This window comes from Poecilia reticulata, chromosome 17, assembly GCF_904066995.2.
Source record: "Poecilia reticulata chromosome 17, P_reticulata-male-v2, whole genome shotgun sequence".
Classification (NCBI taxonomy): Eukaryota; Metazoa; Chordata; class Actinopteri; order Cyprinodontiformes; family Poeciliidae; genus Poecilia; species Poecilia reticulata.
In genome coordinates this window covers 5,487,279-5,513,623 of record NC_088846.1, presented here as the reverse complement: position 1 = coordinate 5,513,623, position 26,345 = coordinate 5,487,279, and the positions used below count along the sequence as shown (strand labels likewise).

Sequence of the window (26,345 nt, the reverse complement as noted above, 5' to 3'; positions counted from 1 at the left end):
CACGAATTTAATTTCTTTATTAATACAATCTAGCAGTAATCTAGTTTAATTCATGACCACTTCTGCTCGAAATGTAGGGCCTGCTACTTGAATTTACTTAGCACTTCCAAACAGCTTTCAAGCTGTTTTGCGTTGCAACAGCGACATCTTGTGGCCAAAACGAAGACACTTACAGCCACGGCCTTAACTCATTCAAAAATGTGCTGAAGTCACCAGCGGGCGTCGCTGTTGCGCCGTCTCCAAAGCTCAGCACAGGCAGCAGAAGTCAGCTCAAAGCAAAAAATTTCTGCCACAGCTGACTCGGACGCCATCTTTGTCGCGAACATAAACAACATAGGAGATTCGCGTTGGCATCTTGCTGTACCGGTGCTGCTACACGGAACACGACTACAGTTCTTCCTAACGCCGAGTTCATCCTTTCAGCCGAAGATGTTAGCCGCCCTGGTCACCTGAGACACCTGACAGGTCGGTGGGACAACGCATGCCTATCGAGGGGCAGGATAGATGGCTGGGGTTAGTTTGAAGAGGTGGAAGCGGTTGTTGGTGTGCGCGAGCATGATACCATGACAACGGTGCGGTTTTCCTTATGAGCACATCCTGAAACGTTTCGGTAATGTCTGCTGCTCTCACCTGAATAATAAAAATAGCGGTGACCGGGGTTTTAAAGCATTGCAGACCCAACATGAGCCCACACCGCCTCAGAGTGTCAACACGACCACAGCAGGCTAACCGGGCCGCTTGGTCCGTGTTGCCCTAGCTCGTTAAACATTCTCGTGCCTTTAAATCGCTCCTTGGTGCTGCGTGATTTGAATGAAGTTGTTTTGGTTAATACAGAGATGGAGATCCTCTGCGGATTTCCTCACCGGGAGGGAGCGGAGGTGTAGAGGGGGCGGGGAGAGCCCCCAACCCACAGCACTGAACGGATGGACCAAGAGTACGAAAGGCGGCTGCTGAGGCAGATTAACCACCAGAACCTGCCCACAGAGCGCCGCATGACCAAGGTGAGCAGGACAGCAGCGTCACTAATGCACACAGTTTAGTATTAAGGTTTGCCATTAACACAGACTTCAGCTCTGAGTTATTATCACTGTGCTGAACCTCCTCACAGGGTTCCTAAACAGTCTAGGGGAAAAAGGCTTAGAAAGATTAGAGTTGTTTTTTATAGGAAAAGATATTGCAGCATGAAACTTTGTCTTTCTGGACATTAATCCCCGTCTCATCGTCATCCATTTGTTTGTTAATCCATGTTATTATCCATTCATCCACTTACATGTCTATTTAGCATTTAGCAAAGATAGTTTCAGCATCATTTCACTTTTGTAGCCCTTTGATAAACACTTAATTTTTTTACACATTCTAGAGTTATATATTTGTTTACTAGGCTTTTTTTAATCTGAATCCTCAGTTTGAATTTTGTAAATGTGAGCTGGTTTGACTTGAATATATATTAGTTCATTTACATGTGTATTTATTTATCATTTAGCAGAGCTAATTTCAGCTTCAGCTCTCTTTTTAACCCTGTTAATAAATACTTAATTTTTATAAGTACTCGATTTATATATTTATTTATTAAGTTATGAGGCTTTTTCAATTTGGACTTAAGTCTGAATTTTATCACATAAACATGTAAACTGTGAGGTTGTTTGACAGCAAAATCTCTGAAACCTTGAATTCATCCATACATTCATGCATACATACATAAATAATACATGCATCCATTTACATCTGTTTTTAGCATTTAGCAAAGATAATTTCAGCATCAATTCACTTTAATAAGTTCTTAATTTTTTTAGAAGTACTTTGATTTCTCTATTTATTTATTTATTTATTAATTAGACTTTTTTTAAAACTGGGACCTCAGTCTGAATTTTGTTCCATGACATGACAATAAGTCCATCCAGTTGTCTGTCCGTCCTTCTTTCCGTCTGTTAGTCTTGGTGTTTGGTCCTGACAGGACGGTGTGTATCCTGTCCTCAGTAACCATGCTGGGCTGTCTGTTGGTTTCCTAGAGTTTAGGAGCTGCCTGCAGCCCTCTCAGTGTGAAGTCAGGGGACCGCTTCATTCCCACCCGCGCTGGAAGCAACTGGAGCATCAACTTCCACTATGCCAACGTAAGAAATTTATGTTACCTGTCAACTGTGCAAGCTGCTCATTTAACAAAACAAACACTGAGCTCTTTGACCAGTCGTGATTCGGCTGTAGATGCTTCATGGATTTTCTCTGCAGGAGAACTGCCGCTCTCCTGCGCAGAACCACAAAGCGAAGGACGCCAGCTCCGACTCCAGCAAAGGTCAGAACCCTGCCCCTCCCGCTCGCGCGTCCAGCGGTCGTTGTTGATCGTTGATCCTGATCCGCTCCTTTCCGTTTACCGTGTCTTTCCTCCGTTAGACGCCGTGGCCTACGCCGCCCTGCTGAGGAACGAGCTGCTGGGCGCCGGCATTGAGACGGTGGCGGAGCCTCACGTCGACGACCGGCGGCACGAAGTTCTCGCTCCAGACTCCTGCGGCCTTTTCAGGGTGCAGATCACCGTCGAATCCTCGCCAGACGGAGCCGCTTCAATCCGACCGGAAGGTGTAACTCTTTGTCGTCTTCATGTGTGTGTGTGATCTCTGCAGTACGCTGTCCACACTAAGAGAGTGCCTTGCAATGGCGGTAATGAAGTCTCCCCCTTCTCACTTTCTCCACTCAGCAACAAGAGGTAGCAAACGTCCCACCAGACATTTACTGGAGTTTCTGTTCAGCTCAGATAGTATTTTCTTTTTTTCTCTCTTTGACGGTTCTCTAGTCACAAGCTCCTCCGTTCGCCCCGCAAACCGGCGCGAAAGATCTCCAAGATCCCGTTCAAAGTCCTGGACGCTCCGGAGTTGCAGGACGACTTCTACCTCAACCTGGTGGACTGGTCAGCGGGAAACCTGCTGAGCGTGGGGCTGGGGGCCTGCGTCTACCTGTGGAGTGCTTGCACTAGCCAGGTCAGATGGGAGCAACACTGCTCAGTAAAAAAGTTGATCAATCGTTTAATGATTAATTGATAAGCGCCCGTTTTCTTACAAACTTGAGTGAATAAACAGGAAATTGTGGTTTTCTCGCATTATTAACCTTAGACATACTTATAAAATATAGCAAAACAAGAACCTGTTAGGTTGCTGAATAGAAAAATAAAAGATGACAGGAATAAAATATGTGAAACAGTGAATCCCTATGAACACAGAGTTGGAAGTACTCTCTGCAGTTGCTCTTGAAGGAATGTTAAAACCTGGCTCCATAAAGTGCATTATTAATTCACAACAGCGCTCTAAGTCAGCCTTGCTTATCGGAATCATGGTTTGGTTTTTTTCATCATACTGCAATCTTTCTGTTATTCTCTCTGTTTTTTTGTCACCTGTGATGTTGTATTAGGGCCGTTGTAGATGGTAAAATAAAGGAGTACATTTCTGCTAAAATTTGTAGAAAACTCAACATTAATCTCAGAAATTTTCTAGAAAAAAAAACGTGGAAATTTCTGAGCTTGAAAAGTCAAAGATTTTGGGAGAAAAAGCTCAATGAGCAGTAACAAGGTGAAACTTAGGGAGCTTGTTCTGTTATATTTCAAAACAGAACCTCATAAAGTTCGATTGACATCCCACACCCAACATTGTGTGGACCATTTCTCTTTCACGTTCTGATATGGCCCTGCCATCTTTGTTACTGTACCAACTGACTCTGCTTAAGGACGACCTCTGCTGTTTGGCAGCCAAACTACAGCTCTAAAAGAAGGTTTAAGTGGACGTTTTTAGTTATTTGATTAGAACAACTCTTGATCAATTAAACCATTCATTGAAAATTAATTGTAAGTCGATTGTGAAAAGATGTTCAGTATTTAATTTAAGGCCCTTGTTGAATGCAGAGGCAGCTGTTTACTATCGTTTTAATGGCTAGTTTTATCCATTCGTTCTGCCATGACCGGCCCTTTCAGGACATTCATGATATTTATCATGAATGATCCACAATGAAAATGAGTTTGATGTAAATCCAACTGTGACATACAAAACAGGTTTTGTATATAATAATAATTAAAAGCTGCTTTCTGATCCCAACAGGTGACCAGGTTATGTGACCTTTCAGTTGACGGGGACTCTGTCACATCGGTGTGTTGGAATGAGAGGGTGAGGATCCTGAGCGTATCAATCTGCTTCTTAGATGCGTCTGAGGAGAAAAACTGACTCTTTATTTTAATCTGCATGGCTCAGGGGAGCCTGGTGGCCGTAGGAACCCACAAGGGTTACGTTCAGATCTGGGACGCAGCCGGAGGCCGGAAGCTGACATGCCTGGAGGGCCACTCGGCTCGAGTAGGTCAGTCCAGCCCCAACCGAGCATCACCGGGCCAAATGACGCTCACTCAGTCAGAACGATGAGGTTTCTTGATTGGAATCTTTGGCGCTGCAGGTGCGCTGGCGTGGAACGGGGAGCAGCTGTCGTCGGGAAGTCGGGACAGGGTGATCCTGCAGCGGGACGTCCGAACGCCGCCCACCGCGGAGAGAAGGCTGCAAGGTCACCGGCAAGAGGTGTGCGGCCTCAAGTGGTCTCCGGACCACCAGCACCTCGCTTCTGGAGGCAACGACAACAAAGTAAGGCACCTGATGCCGACTCTAGTAGAGATGCGATCCGATCTGATAGGAATATCTGTATCGGTCCCGATATTGAAAAAATTCCAGATTGGTTTTGGTGACAATGTGCCAGAACCACAAAAACAGATCTATTCAGTCTAATTCTATGCTTTGTGCTCTGAGTGACATCGTGTTTTATTTATTTATTTTACATTATATTTAGAGTTCCTAATTTCACTTTCTGAACCATTTGAAACCATTTGCAGTTTATTTTTTTTACATGTTTGACCAAGCTTGTGAAGCTATTGGTGTATTTAAATGTACTGTACTGTTAATGTACTGTACTGTTGCAGAGTTACCAGATAAATTTGCAATTCATTACATTTATATTTGTGGTTAAAAACGGAAACGTTTTAAGTAGAGATGTGCCGATCAGGTTTTTTCCTGCCAATTCCGATTCCGATCACCCATGAGGGCCGATCACCGATACCGATTACATAATTATTATTTTTTATTCATAAGCACTACGGTTACATTATGTGGTAAAAGGAACCACGAATTCACCTTGATTTAGATAAAAGCTTTTAAATAGCTTTTTCCAAGAAAAAACAAAACAGACATTGTGCAAATTGTACTGCTATCAATAATACTATCTTTAACAGACTGAAAACATATGAAGGCTCTTATTTTGACTCTTTAAATAATGTAAAGAGTCAAAATAAAACTATTGCCAAAAGATTCAAGTATAAAACTTAACATTCAAAGGCAAATACAGGATCCATTACAATAAACAATCCTGAGTTACTGAATGAAAACTTCCTGATAGCATGGCGGCTAGCTGATTACTGCTAGTTCTGAGTGGCTGTTTCTGGCTGAGTGGAGTAATTATGCAGAACAGGGAGGAGATCGATTTTGTCAGAGATTATCTGTCTCATGTTAGGACAGCGAAAGTTTTAATGCGTATGTAAAATGTATTTTTTTTTATACATTTTACATACGCATTAAATGCTGCAGCTTTAAGCAGAGGTTCGGTGTGAGAGTCACTACCAGGTGGAGCAGAAGTGGCGCTCCGTCTGTCAAATATTACTACCTGTAGCGCGGAGCAGCAGTTCAACAGCGAGAACAGAACCAGTGTCTTACATCGCAGCTCGAAGACTTAAATAATTTTGCGGGTTATTTGTTTAGCTTTCTGACCGTCATGCTAATCCGGGTGAGTGTTTGTAGCTGTGCGCTGCTTTTTGTGCTATTTGATTCTCCATATGTCTTTTTTACTGCAGTGAGCCTCGATGTAGCCAAACTCCGTCGAGTATGGCATTGTTTTTATGCCATATTAGATTCGTCTGTTGATGCATTTTGACCTGCTTCACCCCACGTGCTTCAATTTTCCGCCGCAACACGCAAACTTTCTCATTCACTCAGTGCGTTATAGTTCCACATCGCTTAGTATTTATTGCTGCACGTTTACGCAGTGTGAAGAAAAGAGGAGACCAGCTGCACAGACAGGCTGCGAAATGAGATGCAGGTGATCGGTTTGTGTGATCGGCAACAAGAGACCGTGATTGCCGATCATCAATCATACACTTTTCCACGGAAATTGGCCGATTATGATCGGTGGCTGATCGATCGGCACACTTCTAGTTTTAAGTTGAATCATCAATGTTGTTTTGTATCAGATCGGTGTCAGCCGATACTAAACCTTAGACAAGTGAAGCAAAAAAAGTGGACCGTTGAGTCTTTAAACTGTAGGAGAGTCAGCAACTCCAGGATGCTGCTTATTTATCTTTGGCCATAAAACTGCATAATATACATAAGAGTAACACCAGAATATCAAGTTTGTATTAAATTAAAAAAAACCTGCCTTCAGATGATATAAAATCTTTACTAAACATTTATGCAATAAAATAACTGACAAACGTAATAGTTGTAATCATACAGAAGGAATTGTTTTTTATGAAGGTGGGGATGTTAAACTATAAAACTATAGGTTTGTATGTGGTGTATTTAGAGAATTACAATTCTTATTCCTGACTATTCTGAATTGATTTAAAATGCACAAATTGATTGCAGTCTGCTTAAATTTTTGTAAAACAATTTTTTTTTTCAATAATTCTTTGATGGGTTTTTTTATTTAGGAAAAAATCAGGCAGCTAAGCTAAACTAATCATGGTAATTTAAGTTACAGAATTTTATGCACAAACATTTTTTTTTCCAATATAAACTAATGGAATTTGATACATTATAGATTCCTATAGAATTGCTGTAAATAAATGTGCTACTAGGCCTGCACAGATTTTGTCCAGCAGCATCCTTACTCTTGTGCATTTATTTATTTATTTATTTATTTATTTATTTATTTATTTATTTATTTATTATTTATTTTGTCCATCCAGCTGCTGGTGTGGAACAGCTCCAGCCTCATCCCCGTGCAGCAGTACAGTGACCACCTGGCGGCCGTGAAGGCCATCGCCTGGTCCCCTCACCAGCACGGGCTGCTGGCCTCGGGCGGCGGCACCGCCGACCGCTGCCTGCGCTTCTGGAACACCCTGACGGGTCAGGCGCTGCAGAGCACCGACACCGGCTCCCAGGTCTGCAACCTGGCCTGGTCCAAACACGCCAACGAACTGGTGAGGAGGATCATCTGCACCCACAGTTAACGCAGAGAGATTCCGAGGCTGATTCACTGTGATTTCTCTTTTTTTTTCCCCCCCAGCATTTTGGATAAATTGAAAATTGAACTGCCTTTTAAAAAAATTGTATATTTAAAATAAAATAGCAATTTTTCAGAAACGTCCAAGGGTTACAGATAAGTGTGTCACAATAAGGAATAAATCTTATTAATTGCATGATCATTTTCATGATTGTATGTTTTTCTAGTGTCTCTGTCTCTTCCTATCAAAGACTGGATGATAAATGTCTTCAGGTGGTGCATTGGTATCAACTACACCGCAAAAATGCTAAATCTTACCAAGCATCTTTTTCTAGTTTCTACTGCAAATATATTAGTGCACTTAAAATACAACAAAACTAACCCACAAGTAAGTTTTCAACAAGATGTAACAGCTTGTTTTAAGTCAGTAATTCTGTTCTAGTTATATTGGCAGATTACTTCACTTAGAACATGGGAGAAATGTCTGGTTATAGGTGAAACTTTGAGAAAAAAACATCATGAGAATAGCTTAGGCTTTTTTCACACAGTAACAACTTCCACACAGAAGAGTGTTGCTAGCTCAACCTTAAATGTGGTGCATTCAATGGTTGTATCAGACCAGTCCATCTGGTCAGGTGTGAAATCAGCCAGTTGCCTTCATAAGCTAATGAACAGCGCTCAGAAATGAACGCTGTTCCTGTACGTTCATTTCTGATTGTATTCCACAAATAAATATATTTTTAAAAATATATTTTCAAACTTTCTCCAGTGAAGTCATATGAAAATGTGTGTGCATTACTTGTGTTTTTTTTTTGTTTTGTTTTGTTTTTTTTGCCCAGGTAAGCACTCACGGCTACTCTCAGAACCAGATTCTGGTGTGGAAATATCCGTCTCTAACGCAGGTGGCCAAGCTGACCGGACACTCCTACAGAGTCTTATATCTGGTATGTTAAGAGCTGCTTTGACCACATAACCAGACATGGTTTGGTTATGTGGTAATAACACAAGCAAACTTGGCAGAAACAGTGAGAGCATTACATGTTCTCACTGTTTTGATTGCTGCTTTCTTTGTACAGATCCCATTCAAATGAAATCCACTTTTTGAGCCATTCTGTCCAAATCAATTAGTTCATCAGTGGTGGGCACCACTAGCTAAAAAGTTAGCTGCACTAACCCTAAAGAACATGTGATGCACGTTAGCTTTGCTAACTCTAAAGCACGACATGTACACAGTGTATCTGCCCTTGAAAGACTACAATGCTTGAGCACCAATATCATTTTGACATAATTTACATGTTCTGTGAGACCCATAGATACTGTATTTATGTTTCTAACTTGTTCTACTGTCTGTGTTTTATGCTGTTCTATGAAAAGTTATTGAAGTGAAAAAAAGGGAGAACATAAACAGTCTTCACACTTCAAAATAAGAGCATTAATCTTTAAAGTTGATAACAAAAACTTCAATAATTAATTAATTAGTTAATTAACTTTAATTAACTGGAGGTTTACAAAACTGGCAAGTAAATTGGTGCTTCAGAATTAATCTGGATAAATTAATTTAGGGGAAGCTGAGTGTGCTAAACGTTTTCATTGTCAGCAACAACGCCAAAGCACTAAACAAAAAAATTAGCTCCAATATTGGCGCACTAGCGGATTGGCTAAAGTATGTACACCACCGCAATTCATTCTAATGCAACCCGGTCATACTGCTTCAATGTGTGTTTGTAAATGGATTAATAAATGTCACTAAGGGAATAAACTGCAGATGTCTGAACCGTGTGGTTGCCGGTCACCACTGTAGTTGCCACATTTCCAGCAGGGTTTAGCTTTGCTCGAGGTCTCATGTTCTCTAACACGGTCCTCACCAGGCCGTGTCCCCGGACGGAGAGGCCATCGTTACCGGAGCCGGAGACGAGACTCTTCGCTTCTGGAACGTCTTCAGTAAAACACGATGCACTAAGGTTAAAAAAAAATGTTTTAATTTTTTTTTTTTTTTTCAAAAAAGGCTTTAAACTTTAAAAGTTTAAATCTGAAACAAGTTTTGAAACTGAAAGACAAAAAAATTCAACTGGAAATAAAGATTTGAAACTAAAAAAAAATTCTGTCGCTACACTCCATCTTAAAAATCTCCAAATAAAATCATCACCATTTTCTTTCTCTTTCCAAACAGGAATCAAAGTCGGTGCTGAACCTTTTCACGAGGATACGATAGTGGGCAGCCATTGGTCAGGGAGGCTGCAGGAGGATCCTGAGTGGATGAAATTCACAGACTCATAGACCCTCTGCAGTGAGCACCCACCTCCACAGAGACTGTCCTAGTTCAAACATTTTCCTCCTCCCCCCCCCACGACGACTGGAGCGACGTCGCAGCAGATTAAAAACAGAAAGTTGCTATGCACGCTCTTCTTAAAAAGTCGCTCTTGTTCTCCTTACTGTCGTGGATGTGATCAAGTTGTTTTCTTATCTATTAGCAGATATGAGAGTTCTAAGTTATATGATGTAATGATGGAAGCTTTTTTAAAAAAAAGAAAAAGAAAAAACGGAGAGGAGGAATGGGGGGGAGGGCTGGGCTGAGATAAAGCAGCGGCATGACGGGAAAGAGGAACCAATCAGTAAACACTCATTCACCTGCGACAACAGATTGGTTTAATCAGTGTTGTTTTTTTTTATTTTTTTTTTCTTCCAGTAAATGTACATTCATGGCACTGTGACACTTTCTGACAACTATTTTATTAAAAATATGTCCCACAGTGACTCAGATGTACTTAACCGTCCTCTGAATGACCGTGTGTTGTCGTGTCCAAGTGTTTTTTCTGTTTTCCAGCGTCTCGTCCTGAGTGGATCGTCCTGTTCCGGGTTGTTCTGCCGACGGCTAGCATTCAGAGAAGCCGGCCCCCTGCAGCCCCCTGCAGAGCAGAGAGAACTCCTTCACCGTCTCCTTAACGCGACGCTTGTTTGTTTGTTCCCTGGAAGGAAGGACATGGGTAGGGAAAGCTGTTAAAGTTCAAGCTGAGACCATCAAGTGATTCCTGAGTTTATTCGCTGATTGAGTAAAACACAAATCATGGATAAAAGATTTTAGTTTTTATTAGTTTGACAGTAGAGGCTTTTATTTTAAAGATCTCCATAAAACTGATCAAAGAATTTTGTAGGGTACCGCAAATAAAAATATGTAAATTTTTAAATATCTTTTTTTTACAGTAGCATAATCGAGTTCTGACTGTTTTGAGAAAAAAAATCTTTAATTTGCATAAGCTAGTTAAGTACAAAAAAGAAAAATGTACATATAACAATCGTTTTAAAAAATAAAAATAACTGAAGCATTTTAAATCTTTTTTTCAGTTGTCTAAGAAGCTTTTAACTAGCAATTAATGGCTATGAATTAGCCATAAATTACTATGGTAGTTAGTTCTTAACTAATAATTCATGAATGAATTATTAGTTAGGAAGCTTTTAACTAGTATTTTACGACTATTTGTTTCCCTGGGGTATAAATAGGATGTGACACGGTTCCGTTTGTTTTAGACGCAGACATAATCAGAAATTGATAAACTAGCTGAACTAAATTATTACTATTAAGATAACTATTAGTCTATGAAGATTTATCACTGTATAATTATAAGTACTTCTTTTTTTGTGTGTGGAAATTTTATATTCAAGATGTCCTTTAATCTCCCATGGCAACCATTCAGCTGTGTAGAACACATGTATGGCGCTAGCCCCGCCTTCTTCACAGAGCAGCCCTGATCCACAATGCCCTCACTCAGCTCCTTCAGACTAGCCAGCTGCAATTAGCAAACACCCAGAGTAGATTATAATGCTGGTAAAAACAATAACCCTGTTTTAAAGGGTTAATAGAGGAGCCATGTTGTGATGACTCCCTCAAGGCGGAGTTTCAGAAAGAGTAGGAGTTTTTAAAGAAACAGAGGCCAAATTTCAAGGCGTTAAATTCCAAAGTCAGATTTCTTTGAGGTCATATTTGATACATAACACTTTTTTTAATAAATTAATTTAACATAGTTACTTGATTGTGCTATAAAATAACACTATGTGCCTGGAAAACACATGAAACTGTCCCAAAATGTAATACCTGGATCTCAGCAAATGTTGGCGTACCTCAGGATCTGCTGAGAGAAGGTGTGCTTCTGCTCCGTAGTCACATGTGCCGATGGGAACCCGGGGGTCAGCAGGGTTTCTGTGAGCCACTGAGACATCAGAGCCGGACTGTGTCTGTTCAGACTGAGCAGAACCTCGGAGAAGTTCTCCGCCAGGCTGCGTGAAGAACCGCCTCCGACTGCCTGGGAGAGGAGCAAAGCAGACGCATGAGGGCAGCGACGCTCCTCAGAATAATGCCGACGACAAGTTGGTCTACCTGCAGCACCGTCTCCGTCAGGATCTTTCCATCCGTCTGCAGCACGTCGTTCAGAGCCGGCATGTCCTTGCAGTGACTCAAAAACTCCGTCTGTTGGTAAAATGACAGAAAATGAAAATCAGTCGTATGATTTAAGGAAAAGTTGTTCCCGATCTGAAATGTCACACCTCCCTCCCCCGTCCCATTTGCTGCTTACAAAGAACAGGCAGGCTGCTTTAACAGTGGGCGTCTCTGGGAACTTGATGGACAGAATCCCTGCAAAAAAACAGGAGAGGATATTTTTGAAGCCCTACATTTTGTAGTTTTGTAAAGAACGCTATCCTGCGCTGATGCTCACCCAAGTAAAACAGAGCTTTGACGTCCAGTTGGGTCGACGGGTACAAATCTGGACTCCTCTTAAGAATCTAAATGTTCGACAGAGAAAGAGTTGAGCAGGTGTGATGTTTTCACAAGTTTACCGGCTGCGTTTGAATGTGCGTTCCACCAACCTGAGCATGGAGGTTCATGAATGACTCTGCGATGTCAGGATGATCCCTTGGACCTGCCGAGTCACACAGAGAACACAAAGTACTGTCACCCAGTGTTGAGTCGCTCAAAATAGCTTCAACTTGCTTCCAAAGATCCAAACTTTATTAGATTAGTTTTGAATGGAAGCTTTTCAGATTTTTCTGAATTTTTCTTTTCCCACTGGGTCTTATTTTCAACATACCCAGTGATGTTTATCACCTAAATCAGTGAATGAGCCAGTATTGTCTGTAAAAAATAAAATTATTTTATTGAGTGACATTGTTGTTTTTTTGGGGTTTGTTTTTTTTTTTATCCTCCTAAAGTTTTTACTGGCCTATTCATCACCTGAGTGAAGTTGGCCCCGGCCCACACGTGTACGAGAAATTTACATTTTGGAAGCAAAATAAATCATGACTCAAATATATGTTACCTTGCTGGAATACAGACAGCGTGGTTGAGGTCAGCACTTCCACAAGACTTCTGACGTCCGACATGTGTTGCTCCTCTCCAGCAAAGATGTGCACCATCTATAGAGAACGTGAAATTAATCCTGGCTTTTCCACATCGAGCAATGTTTTTTTTTATGAAATGTTATTATTTTATCCCAGCTCAGATCTGTGGATCCGTGCCTGACGAGTCAGGTCCAGAGCAGGGGCTTGTGGGTAAGTGCTGTAGATCTGTCCCAGCATCTCACTCAGCTGAGCCACCATGGGGCCAAAGTCGTGCAGCAGGGTCCGGACTGATTTATCAAAGACCCCGCACACTGCCTAGGATGGGAGGGTCATTAAACATGCAAGGGCTGATGAAATATGTATATAACAGATGAATCGATAAGTGAGCTAAAAAAACAAAAGAAAAACGAATAAAATACCTCAACTACTTCCGAGTCATGAAGCCATTTGCTAATGATGGTCTGGATTAAAGGGAACACTTGCTGCAGCACAACCACAACCTAAACGTGTAGAAGAATAAGGTAAAATAATCAAAAATATAACGTTTCACTTTATTGCGCCATTTTTATGGATTTATTTTTGGTAAACTAACTGGGTTTTGGATGCTCTGTGCAGCTGTGAGTCTGGGGCTGGGTTCTTCTTCGTCTAACCCATCCACATGCCTGTTGACATCCAGGGTGGTAAACAGGCTGGACAGCAAACCCAGGATGGACATGATGCCTTGCTTAGTGGCAGGGTCAGGCTGTTGAGACAGAGAGAAATGTGATTTTGACAGTTACAGATGTTTCTTGGTCTTACAGTCAATTTTTAGGTGATTTAGTGTGACACTCTAAGCCTCCAAACCTAATTCTAGCTGCAGAACTGATCACCAGCTTCATTTGAAGGGTCAACTAATTTGTTTAAAGGAAATTTCATCTCTTCTACACCATTATAATAATGTTGAGTTCAGACAAACCTCTAAGAGAAGAAAGTATGCTTTCTACTTTTGATTAGTGGAAGCTATGTGTGACGGGTCTATTTAATGTGTGCACACACAGGATGTGTTTCAGAAAAGGTTTCATCCACATAAACTCACACAAACCCATGTACACACTAGTGGGCATCTACCGTATCGCTTATAATTTAGCGTAATAAATTTCTTATAAGAATTTTCATTCATCATTGTCATGATAAATTGTGTTGGTATTGTCAGTTTTGTCTTTTTTTTATTTAGTATTTTCTCCACTGTTTGTTCAAGGAAAAATATAAATAAATACCAAAATATATGATTAAATGACATTACCATTGCTGTTCCGTGATACAAATTACACTTGTTTTCTTTTTTTTTTTATCTGACTGGTAAAGAAACATGTCGTAAATAAGTATGTTTTTTTTTCAAAGCAGAATTTGTGGGGCTGTGCCAGTTATACAGTTAATAAAAATAAAAGAGTTGTAAGCAATCTTTATTATAATGGTACCACAATATTATAAAACTTTGATTCCATATCGCTCACCCCTACTACACATGCAAACACAAATATTGAGTTTTTTCAAATCTCCACTTTGGTTGGACTTTATATAAGTAGTCGTTTTTAGTTTTACAAAACTGAGTTTTTGTATGTATGACAGGCCGAAAAGCATAAAAATGTATTTGTTTTCCCACATTTCCAGATACGTGTGGTCTTGGTCTAGGCTTTTATGTTTGCACAGGCCAGTTTTACAAAACTGGACCAACGGTTATTTGGTCCTTTTTGTAAACTCCTTTGTGCTTCAGGCTTACCTCCAGCCGAACCAGTGAGTCCAGCTGCTGAATGTGAGGGCTGATGAGGGAGTGCAGTCTGCCTAAAATCTCCTCTGCTGGCAGGGCTGACAGCAGGAAACCCAGGGCCTGCATCAGCCACATGCACTGGCTGCTCTGCACACACACACACCAATGCAGCTGGTTGTTTTAAAATTAAAAACAGAGCTAATAAGATGTCCAGGCTGCTTACTCACCTCATGGATTTCTTTCACCAGCACGTCCTTATGGAAAAGAGCAGAAAAGAAACAAAGTAATCAGAGTTGTGACGACGTGGAGGCGTGACGGGTTGCGTGTCAGACCTGAGACACGGTGAGGATGTCCTGAGCGTAGGGCGCCAGGTCCTGCCGGCACTCCCTGCAGATCCGCTTGAGTGTGGAGATGCTGGAGACGGACAGTTCCGCCTTCGCAAGGCCCCGCAGCACCATGGGTAATATGCCACCCAGCATCACCGGGTGGTCCGCCAGCCACTCAGCCAGTGACCCTGCTCGACATTTTTTGCCTCGTCACTACAGCAGCCTAAAGCGGACTCCGGTTTCACAAAGATGGTTCGAACCAATTTCTGATTGCTTTCAAGATTATTTAGAGAATTTAAACTAGGGATGCAGCGATCCACGTTTTTCTGCTTGCAATACCAATACCGATATCTGAGGTTTAGCATCGGCTGAAAAACAGGGCTGAATTTACTTCAAATATTTATCTTCTTTTTTTTTTAAACAGGTTTTTAAGAGTCAATTATGGCAGCCAATGTAAAATATACACTAAAGAAACTGAAACTGACAAAAACATATTTAACTTGGTCAAACATGTTAAAATAAACTGCAACAAACCTTTCAAATGTCTCAGAAAGTGCAATTAGAAATTCTAAATGTAACGTAAAAAAAAAAATAAACCATGACGTCGCTCAGAGCACAAAGCATAGAATTAGATTGAATAGATTTACCCTTATGGATTGTCACACATACAATTTTTTTTTTTCCAATATTGGGACTGATACAGGTATTGGATCGATGCATCTCTAATTTAAAAGTTAGATTAAAAAACATGATCTGTTTTAAGTGACTGATTAGAACTTTTTACTTCAGATAAACCAAGTCAGGGTTTATACCTATGGTGTACATGACGGTGTCGGCCAGCATCACGTTGCTGATGTTGATTCTAGGGATCAGACCGATGAGACCAGGAATAACATCAGAGTAGTTCACGTCGATGGTCTCGGCTATGGACTGGAAGCCGAACAGCAGCGCTTCGATGTCCTTAAGAGAGCAAAAACAGCAGGTTTCAATCAGTCAGTTTATTCACTGGATTTAGCTAATTTCATCATTAATTCACAAACACATACTCTTACAACACTTACTACACAAATGTGCAGGAAGGAGGAAACAAACCTTGCATAAACCTGCCCCTTTCTCAGTAATTACAAAATAAATTGTTCATGCCTCTTTTAAATAAAATATTTATTCATTTTGAACTAGTAAAAATATAAAGTAAATGAATACATCAAGTTAATGAAATAAGTTGCAAACAATATATAAGTCCCCTCATAATTAATTCAGAATTCTTATAAATTAATTCAGAATTATATTAATATTACGTAAATAATATGAAACCCAACTGAAAACCTGCAGCTTGTGATACAAGTGCAGCTCCGTAAATTATATCACTAAAATGTTCACTATTTCAGTGAAAGTCATATGATTATAACTTGCAGCTAAACAAAACAAAAACTTTGATTTCTCAGAGAAATCTTAAAAAAAACAAAAACAAATCAAAGTTGAAATTAGACCAACTGAATTGACAAGGATCAACGAGCCGAGAGAGGAAGAGGAAGTTAAAACCACATCCTCCACCCATTATCAGGCAAAGATCATATCCCCTACTCCAGCATCTCTCTGTCCAGTTTTTTAACCATATGGTCAGACCAACTATTGGGTGGACATGTTATACAGTACATGATCACACTTTTCAATAGCAAAAATGTCTTTTTGACTTGTGTACTATTCAGATTGTCTAAGTACTCCAAATAAATGTATTCTAATTTACATTTCACTTCAATCCACCTGCAGTTCACAAGCACTGGATGAAGTGGCATTTTTCTATTAGAAGGGCAGTACTGTCATTTTGTAGATGCAACACATATCAAATACAACTGAAAAGAAGTTTTATTTGGTAATTTAACGCCTTAAAATTGGGCCTGTGACTCTTTAAAAACTCCTCTTTCTGAAACTCCACCTTCAGGAAGTCATCATAACATGGCTTCTCCATTAACCCTTTAACAACGTTTTTACCAACGTTGCACTGAAAAGTAGCTCACATAACGAGCTCAGCAGATACGCAGTTTCTCAAGGTGTTTGCTAATTTCTTCTGGCTCGTCTGAAGGAGCTGAGTGGGAGAATCACCAGGGGAGGGCTGCTCTGAAATCAAACAATCAACTTCATCTATACCATTAGGTAGATTTGAGCATCTGTGAGGCTGAAGCACAGAAACTTGGAAACTGCAGCTCAGAGGAGGAGCTTCGTCCTTGAAGGCGGAGCTAGGTCCACCTAGGTGTTTTGTACAACTGAATGGTTGCCATGGGAGATTAAAGTATCTCTCAAACATTCAGGAAGGAATCAAAACAACACTTCAGGTATGTTTTTGATGACGAAGTAATATAACATGATGTAAAGCTCAAAAAAGTCAATTTTGCATAACACTGCCCCTTTCAATTCTTAAATACTTAAGTTTGTTGATGTCATTACCTGCCACACCGCTGACTGTTGGGGGTCCATGAGCAGCCTGCCCAGTCTGTCATAGAGGTTGCTAAGCAGCTCCGCTCCCAGCATTTCATACACATACATCAGAGTATCTGAGATGTCCACCCTTGAGGATAAAACAGCCGAGAGGTTGAGGGTAAATTGCAGGTATGAAGCAGCTAAACATGCAGCAACTTGTTACTAGATGAATTTTGTTTACAAATCCAGATGTTACAGTATTTGTACTGCCAAAGTAGTTCCACATTTTGTAACATTATGACAAAGTATTTTACTGCAATTTTTATAGATTAAAAAAAAGGGGATTTAAATTTTTTTCTAATAATTTTTTGTAATTATTCAGTTTCCCACATGCAGACTGAACTCTTTGTCCATTCATGTTTTCAGATTGGATGGAAAGCATTTGTGAACATGAGTTTTCAGGTCTTGTCATAGAGTCCAAATGAATTTTTTGTCTGAACTTTGACTGGGCCACTGTATTTCTGTTTGTATGTTCAGGGTTGTTCTCTTGCCAGAACAGGACCTTCTTGATATTTGGCAAAAAAATAATAAAATGGTGGAACCAGCAAATTAAAATGAATAGATATTAAACAAATCCAGATTTTAGCTTTTTTTTGTTGTTGTTGTTGTTTTGTTATTTTTCCATTGAATTGCATTGAATTTCCACAACAGAATGACCCAGTTATCAGTAATCTTTATTGTTTCTTTGTCATCATTAACTTGAAAACTAACTGTTTTTCTCTTTAAACAATTTTCCAAAAACATCAAAGAATCTCATAGAAGAAAATGTATTAATTGTCTCTTCATATGTTTCATGTTATTCTTTGTTTTAAAACCAAAATGATAGTTCTTTTAAAGAATGATTTCCTGCTGTAGATAAAACTTTTTAAGTTGTCTTTTCACAAAAGGTTTTGTAACATTTCAGATCTAAACGAGTTTTGTGTAGCTTGACTGAGAGCAAAGACGACTCTTTGGTTTGTGAAGGTTGCAGACTCATGTGCTCGAAGGTGAATCTCCGCCCTGGTCTCTAGTCTTGCAGGATCTAATAGCAGTTTTCCTCCAGATTGCCCCGTTTTTAGTTGCTATATGACAGTTTCAAGACTATCATTAGATGCTGAAAGCTAAATTTCCAGACACCTGAAATGATATTCCACAATAACACGTATGGTTAAAAAAACAGGCAGAGAGATGTTGGTGTAGGGGATGTGATTCTTGTCCATTATTATTTATGTAAGAGATTGTTTGAACTTCCTGCATCTCTCTTCTTCTGCTCTACATCCACATAGCCTCCCTTTCAACTCCTCACGGATTTGGGGTCATCATTCAGGTATTTTTTGAGATACTAATAAGTTGCTCTCAGTTGTAAAACATCAACTTGTTGCCACGGTTATGAAGTTGGTTTGTTTTGACACTGCTTTGATTGAGCAAATTATTCTGTACCTGACCTAGGCTTAAGAGATGTTTGAAAACTTCCATCCCTAAGCGACTTACCTGTAAATTCGAAACTGCTCTTTGTCATCAGAAGACCAGGAGGTGTATTCCTCCTGGGAGGGATAGTGGGATTTGAGCAGCAACACGTCCACAAGCTGGAAGTAAACCGGCTTGTAGACCTGCAGGTAAACTGTCTGCTTCTCTTCCTCAAAAGATAAAATGTCATCCTGAATGTTCACCACATAGCAACAAAGAGAGGAAAATAACTCTATAAAGAACCAATATAATTTGAACTTGGCCAACTTTTTGCTCGCTACGCTAAAAATCTGAGCAACCGTGAGTGTTTGTATGCCTGCTCTGTTTCCGTACCTGCAGCGTGTACCAGAAGGTGAGTGTCAAGGAGCTCGTGGTCTCATTAACCGGGTAGTGTCCAGGGATACCCGTACAGAACAGAATCATGTTCACCAAAGCCAGATACTCCTGCCAGTGGTCTAGTTGTTCCAGCAAAACCCTACCAGACACAAGCACATGAAAACACCTGTGGCAAACGTGGACGTTTTAGAGCGTGTGGATACCTGGAGTGCGTTTCCCCCAAAGCGACGGCGATGCGACAGATACCATGGGTGGTCTCCATGTCCCCGTCCTGAGCTGCTGTCTTCAGCTGGTCGTACAGGCCTAGCACCATAGGCATCAAGCTCAGCAGAACGTTAGCGAACCTCCACACAAGAAATGAAAAGACACTTAAAGACGCTTCACAACAAAACCAGCCATTCCCTTTCACATTCTGATGATAGTAGGCTACTGGGTTGTTGCCACAGCTGCCCCGGGGCTCGCTGACAGAAGATAGGATGCAATGTGGCGCCATTGGCTCTTCTGACCAACACTAGAGAAAAGGCGGGTTAAGTGGCTTGCCCAAGGGCACAACAGTAGAGAAGGACGGGGTGAGAGCTTGAACCAGTGACCCACCGACAGTAGTACGACAAACTTCTACTACTGTCGCCATCACTAGCAGAACAAGTCAGAGTCGGGCCTGGGGGCGGGGCCAATGACCGGGCCCCTCATGTGTATTGGGGAGGGCGTGGTTTGGGCCGCGTTTCTCGTTTCATTTTTACCCAGGAAGCACATTGGTTAATACCGTGAGTCAAACAGTAACTGGGACTGACTACTATATATTCCATTGAGGGACAGTAACTTTAACATTACATGCACCTTTCTGAACAGGCGAGGGCGCACTTTCTCCGTCTATAATCAGACATTAAAGCGACTTGAAACTATTCCTCCCTCCCTGATACCTCCAGACCCGGGCCCCCATGGGCACCCATCGGGGCCCGGGCCAGGCAGTCACCCCCCCAGCCTTCCTATAGCTCCGAGCCTGGTCGCCATCATCGTCCGCAAAAGTTACGGGTCACACCACTAGCTGTGTTTTCATTACAAATCTACGCAAATCTTTTTTGATATTCTGCTAATGTCGGAAAAACATAATTTCGCAATTGCGGTGTTTCCATTAAATAATAAATTAAATTAAAATCACATGTGAATAAGCTTGTTCACGCGAGAAGTCATTAAAAATCATGGCAGTGACTGATGTAAACAGCTATGTAAGATATATTCATAATTCAGCCATGGCGCTCATCATCTATCAACCTCTAGAGGAGACGTCAGCGGCTTATTCAGGCGTTGGAGCAACAAACTCCTTATACTTTGAAGCAGCTACTTATGCCGTCTTTTGTGGAAATTGTAGTCAATTTTACAGAAGAGCTATGGATTTCAACGTTCAAATGACACACAACTTTTTATGAACCGTGAATATACTGCAAAAGCATATTCGCAGTTCATAAAAATATGCTGTGAGAGCTCTGGTAGAGCCAGCTGCACATTGTCTGAAAACCCCACCCAAAAGCAAACCATCATCATTCTCCTTCTTCCTGTCGTCTTCTTCGTCGTTCAAAATCCGGCTTTTCATCACGTGACTCGTGTGATGTGAAAAAGTGTTTCCATTGCAGTTTTGCTATTTCGATATGGCTGAAAAATCACCAGATCTGATGGCCACCAAAGATCCAGCTTGGTGCTCACCTCTGACAATCCGGTTGTGTGATGGCAGTAACTATCGTCTCCACTGCGGTGTCGAACAACCCTGGGTCGGACAATGCCGCGAAACAGTCCTGGACCAATTCCTGGCTTTCCCCCAGCGGCACATCCAGCCCCACCCAGCTGGAGAGGCAGCGGAGAACTTTCTCCTTCACCTGAACGGACGAATCCTGACTTTGTAGGAGCTGTCGGAGCATGCCACACACCATGGTCCACTCCCCGGCCAGGGCTTCCCTCAGCTGGGTGCGACGGGCTCGGGCCAGACGGCCGCTTTGAAACTCCTCTGGAAGTACGGTGAGGAGCTCCAGGAGAGCAAGGCAATGTACATGGGGTTCCTGAGAAGCCTTGGCACCAGGGTTGTCTTGAGAGTCCGGTTTCTGAGGTTGGAATGCTCTCACCATGTCTGCCACCGGCTCAGACCACGCCTGGGGGATGAGGTTAAGAGCCATCGAGGCCAGCGCCACACACAGTCGAGTGAGCACCATTTTAGGACCAGAGGAGAAGCATAAGATGTGGGAAAGAAGTTGCATCCTGAGGTCCTCGTGCTGCTCTGCGGGAAGGTCGCCCCAGTGACGGCAGATCTTGATGTGGAGCGTGCTGGCGCCGAAAAACTGAACCTCCGGGATCTGCGAAGAGACACATTTGAAAATAATTTAATCAAAACTCAACATATGACCAACTTTCTGCAGGATGATGAACACTCCCCAGCATTCTTGCTTTTAGCATGTCCATCTTAACTTCTTTTCCTAATCAGTTGTTAAAGGCTAACAGAATCCCAAAGATAGAGATCAGAATTTTGTTACTGATTTCAATTTAAAACACAAAACAGAACAAACCTGATGTACTTTGTGTTTACTGAAAAGTCTCAGTCTTTCTCTCACTCTCACAACCTGAACAAACCAGAGATGTCCATGAAAGTTTTTTTTTGTTTGTTTTGTTTTTTTGTTGTAGTTTTCTGTTATAAATACAACAAATGCACACTGAAATCAGAATTGCATCCATAAAAAGCAAAGGTTTCCAAGTAACCCTGAGTTCAGTTGGGCTCCCATGCATTTGAATCACAGAAAGTTTTTGGGTTAAGTTATTTCTTAGCCTTTCTGACTGTGTGTATCTCTTTAAATGGTCTGTTTCATTGCTGAGACTTTAATGCTGTAATTTTGATTAATCACATAGATTTTAACGTTTATTTTTGTACACAATTAATCCTTTTTTGTTCTGATCAGAACGTTTGTATTTACATGTTTCCGCCCGTAAATGTGACACACAAGCTTAATCCGCAAACAACAGCAACGGGTGACAAAAGTCGCCTCTCTCGACCCACTGGGAATTCATTTTTTGCTTCAAAATATGATCTGATGGGACTTTGGAATAGACTTTTGTTGTGTTCAGGCTAAAAGCAGTCACCCTATAAGCGATGCTATTCAAACCTAAAGTAGCATCCCAAGGCTAATGTTAGCATCCACAGTCCACAAGAAGTTCTATGAATGATCAGAGCTTCTTGAAACACCAGAACGGATAGAATAACACTTTGCACCAATCTGGATGGTTGTAGTGAGAGATTAAAAATAATACATATCTTTGTTGTTGTCTATTAATAATTTAGCAGCAAAATGGCTTTTTGAATTGAAAATGTTTCTTAACTCATTTAACTGAGTTAATGGATTGACCTCAAATTGCATTGCTAATAGTAGTTAGCACCACATCAGTTAGCAAATCCCACGGTTTCTTTTTTTAACTTGCAACATTAACAAGCTCAATCAGGTGCGACACCATTTCCAGATTCACACCAGAAGTTCAGACTTCATTTTAACCTCAGAAGCTAAATACAGGTAACTTTAAAACCTCCTGAGACCCCGCATCCTCATATGAGGACATTACATTTTTGCTGTTCTGCCCCATGATACTTAATTTGTAAGAATTTTGACCAATTGTCCTCATCTGGGGGCCCTGCCTGCACCATCTAGTGGTCTCATAATGAAATTACACTCATTTGAAAAAAAACAGCATGGCGGGAATGACAGCGCACGTCTTCTACGGCAACTCCCGACAGAAACATGGACAAGGTAAAAATCCTAATCGAATTTTATGATTGAAACTAGTTTTTTTATGCACAACAATGTCTCTAGCTTCACATAGCATGCTTATTTGATATATTTGAGTAATATTAGCAAGCTACAACGTCTGTAAACATGACGTACTTATTTGAGGACATCAGGTCTAGCTTCAGTGCAAAAACGTAAAATTTTTCCAAGAGCATTTGTGTTTACTTCTAGTCAAAATGTCTAATTTCTAGTCAAAATAAGTCTTATTACACTTAAAATAAGACTCATCCTCCAAAAAGTAACGTGTTTTTAGACAATCACCACTTGTTTCAAGCAAACTTTCACTAAAAAATAAGTAGAATAATTTGCCAGTGGAGCAAGTTTTTATTTCCTATTACAAGGAAATAGATTGTGCATTTTTATCATTACAGGGAGAATGTCCTTTTCGACAACTGAACGATTGCTAAAAGCAATCGAAAATGACTCTGAGATTGAAGATTTGTCAAGTGGTGAAGAGGATGAAATCGCTCCATGTGAAGCAACCTGATAATTGTGATTCTGATTATCAACTTGATTCTGCTGACATAAGTGAAGATACTGACAGCGATGCGAGTGAGCCACAACATAAACAGCATCTTGAGAATGATGGTAAGACATAACCTAATTCCCATGTTTTTGCTCTGTAGCACTTTATTTCGTTCAAAATGTTGAGTATTTTGCAAATAAAATGTATTGTATTTTTATTATAAGAACCTGACCAGGATGTGCAAGGTAGCAGGCCAGGACCAAGAAATGGAAATAGAGAGTACTGGAAGTCTGCTCCATTCAACCCTGTCTTAGTCCCATTTCAAGGATCTGATGAACAACAAGACGAGAGAGCAGATATGTCGCCGGTGCAGTACATGAAACAGTACGTTGACATAGAACTGATGAAAGTCCTTGCCGACTGTACAAATTCTATGTCATTAGCTAAAAGTGGGAGATCTCTCAACACATCGGTTGAAGAGATGTACCACTTTTTTGGAGCATCCATCTTGATGTCCTGCATCCCTAACCCACAAATCCGCATGTTCTGGTCACCTAACCTGAAAATCCCTGCCATTGGTGACACAATGAGACGCGACTGATTCTTCAAGCTGAGGAGCCATCTGAAGGTGGTAATTGATGACGACATTCCTGAAGACAGGAAAAAAGACAAATTCTGGAAGGTGAGGCCTTTCATGAATCGCATACTCAAAGGCTGCCATGCTCAGGCCCGACCAGAATCCGTCTCAATAGATGAACAGATGATACCATTCACTGGAGCCTGTCCGTTCCACCAGTATGTGCCGCTAAAGCCAAATCCAGTTGGCATGAAGAATTTTGTCCTGGCAACAGCAGATGGCGTCGTTCTTGACTTTGAAGTTTACCAAGGTTCAAAGGCACTGGCTGCACAGGTGCTGGATGCAGAAGGATTGGGTTTGGGAGCCCTGGTCCTCAAACGCCTGACAAAAACAGTACATCCTGGTACAAAGGTGTACTGCGATAGGTTCTTCACCACCACATCAGCTGCGGAATCCATGCTGGAGAAGCAGGTATATATTTTATATAGTTTCCTAAGTACTGTTCAGTTTGTTATTATTATTTTTTGCTTTTTCGGTTTCACAGCAGCAAATGATAACATTCATCAATCTGTGTCCATCTGTTGGTCAATTGTTGTGTCTCTGGTTCAGGGTGCAGGCTTACCCTGTTTTCTGTCAAGATGGCTGCCATAAAAAAATTGTCCTTGCTACATCACTTTGAGATTATCTAATTGGTTTTGTTTTTAGGTGTACCTAACTGGTACAGTCATGAAGAACAGGATCCCAAAAGCAATGCAGAAGCTTCCAAGTGACAAGATCATGAAGCAGCAAGGCAGAGGTACCTCATAATGAAGTTCATAAACTTTGCACTTTTCCATGCAAAAGCTGCACTTTTATTTTATTTTTTGTGTTTGTTGGCAATATAAAATAAACTTTTGTACTTTATTAACCAATGGTGTCTTCATTGTGAAAGTCTGGACAGAAAGCAGCGTAACTGTACATACTGTGAAACACAGATGTAAATAATAACATTGATTGAATGGTCTTATCGTCACACAGATAGACCCAATGTCCTCATATGAGGACATTAGGTTTGAGATAACCGCTTATTGTAGAAAGCTAAAATTTCATTTTTAGGCTAATTGGGTCCTTATGATCCCAAATGGCAAGGAAAAAATGTATATGCAAAAACAGACCCACTGTCCTCATATGAGGGCATTGGTTTTGACATAGTTCAAGAGCACATAGAAAGCAAAAATTTTATTTCAACTAAAATTAGGTCATACTAATCCCAAATAGTAAGGAGGCATAAAAAATGCACATCAAACAAACGCCCGGGTCTCAGGAGGTTAAGTCATCGTCCTTTGGTAAAAGCTTCCTCACTGAAGGGTGTTGTTTAGCGTGCCCTTGAGGCTTACATGTGGTGCATTCACTGGAGCTAAGGAATTTTGATACCAACCGACCAATCACCAGTCAGAACTAAGGTGAAAATCGGCAGATTCCGTTAAATCGGCGCATCTTTCAGAATAATAATAAAAAGAGGAGTAGAGGTAGAATTTGGAAAGCACAACCTTGTCAGGGCTGAGCAGGGCCCAGCAGAACTGCCATGCCTGTGCTGAGGCCTGGGCTTGGGTCAACCACTTCTGAGCTACGTTCTTACGCTCCATGTCCGGGTCGAAGTACAGCTGGTAGAGAGCCTGGAGGGGGACGAGCCGGCAGACACAGAGAGGCATGTTAGTAAGTCAAGCAGAACATCAACAAAAACGACTACAGGAGGTATTTAACTGGCATGAAGTAAATTTAAAATATATATATATAATATTAGCATTTATCAACAATCATGCATGCTGGATGACCAGTTTCTTAGATAGTAAAAATGTGTTGTCATAGGAACTAATCCGAAGCACATGCTGTTGGTTATTATTAGGACAGCATATGCTTAAAGCTGGAATCAAGTTACAACTGGAGCAGCTTCCAAAACGCTAAACTACAAAAACTAAACCCGTTTCCCAACAGGTGTTTTATTTTGTATTTTATTCTAATGCTAAACTGACTAATTAAAAGGACAAGTTCAAACAAATATGTCAAGTTTAGGTCACATTGTGCATTTAAGACTCTCTAACAAGCTTTGCGCATTTAAAGTAACTCACCGTCTCAATGTTCTCCTGTGTGAACTCCAACTCCACCGGGTTCTGTCCCGGGATGGGTGCGGACTCCATCGGGCGCAGATTTAATAAAATCTATTTTTCTTACTAATTATCCTCACCTAATTGAAACTAGAAAGTCTGCTAAAGTCAGGTAAACGCCTCAGCCCTCCACACAGTCCACGCGCGTGGCTAATTTTCTCAGGTGTGACGACATGCTGGCCTCTGGGAACAACAACAACAACAACAACAACAACAACAACAACAACAACAAAAAGCCAGAGAAAAAGAAAATAAATAGACTCGCTGCTAATATATTCTAAAAACTAAAGTGCTGCAGGTCGACCTGCGCAAAGCTTGCAGTCGTTCACCCTTTACGAGGCGCTCCTGACGCAGACAGCTGCGCCTCTGACGCACCGACGTCTGATTGGAGCAGCGCGGCACGAGCCACCGCAGTCGGATGCGGTGCAAGAATTTTCAAACGTAAA

General features: G+C 41.1%; 2 protein-coding genes and 1 long non-coding RNA gene across 3 annotated transcripts; 1 reads left to right on the top strand and 2 right to left on the bottom strand.

The window, feature by feature from the left end:
* Positions 1–828, bottom strand: LOC145547943 (uncharacterized). Its single transcript, XR_014084226.1, has 2 exons — positions 631–828; positions 1–485 (listed from the first exon to the last, which is right to left on the bottom strand). It is a non-coding gene; the product is annotated as an uncharacterized LOC145547943 (long non-coding RNA).
* On the top strand, positions 136–9,984 carry fzr1b (fizzy/cell division cycle 20 related 1b). Its single transcript, XM_008433220.3, has 14 exons — positions 136–465; positions 835–1,001; positions 2,010–2,111; positions 2,227–2,290; positions 2,389–2,516; positions 2,616–2,698; positions 2,786–2,969; positions 4,077–4,142; positions 4,227–4,329; positions 4,423–4,604; positions 6,974–7,207; positions 8,070–8,174; positions 9,099–9,191; positions 9,401–9,984. Exons 2-14 carry the CDS (start codon positions 924–926, stop codon positions 9,440–9,442), a joined length of 1,464 nt encoding a protein of 487 aa, XP_008431442.1. The 5' UTR covers positions 136–465; positions 835–923; the 3' UTR covers positions 9,443–9,984.
* On the bottom strand, positions 9,854–26,278 carry LOC103479022 (importin-13-like). The gene is made up of 22 exons (XM_081598165.1): positions 26,204–26,278; positions 25,864–26,082; positions 25,285–25,410; positions 20,596–21,236; positions 19,098–19,238; positions 18,892–19,033; positions 18,583–18,749; positions 17,080–17,200; positions 15,447–15,594; positions 14,641–14,822; positions 14,536–14,562; positions 14,321–14,455; positions 13,154–13,303; positions 12,981–13,061; positions 12,739–12,876; positions 12,540–12,636; positions 12,091–12,143; positions 11,940–12,006; positions 11,799–11,857; positions 11,603–11,692; positions 11,347–11,528; positions 9,854–10,196 (listed from the first exon to the last, which is right to left on the bottom strand). The coding sequence occupies exons 2-22, from the start codon at positions 25,930–25,932 to the stop codon at positions 10,103–10,105; spliced, it is 2,910 nt and encodes a 969-aa protein (XP_081454291.1). The 5' UTR covers positions 25,933–26,082; positions 26,204–26,278; the 3' UTR covers positions 9,854–10,102.
* Positions 26,279–26,345: the final 67 nt, after the last annotated feature.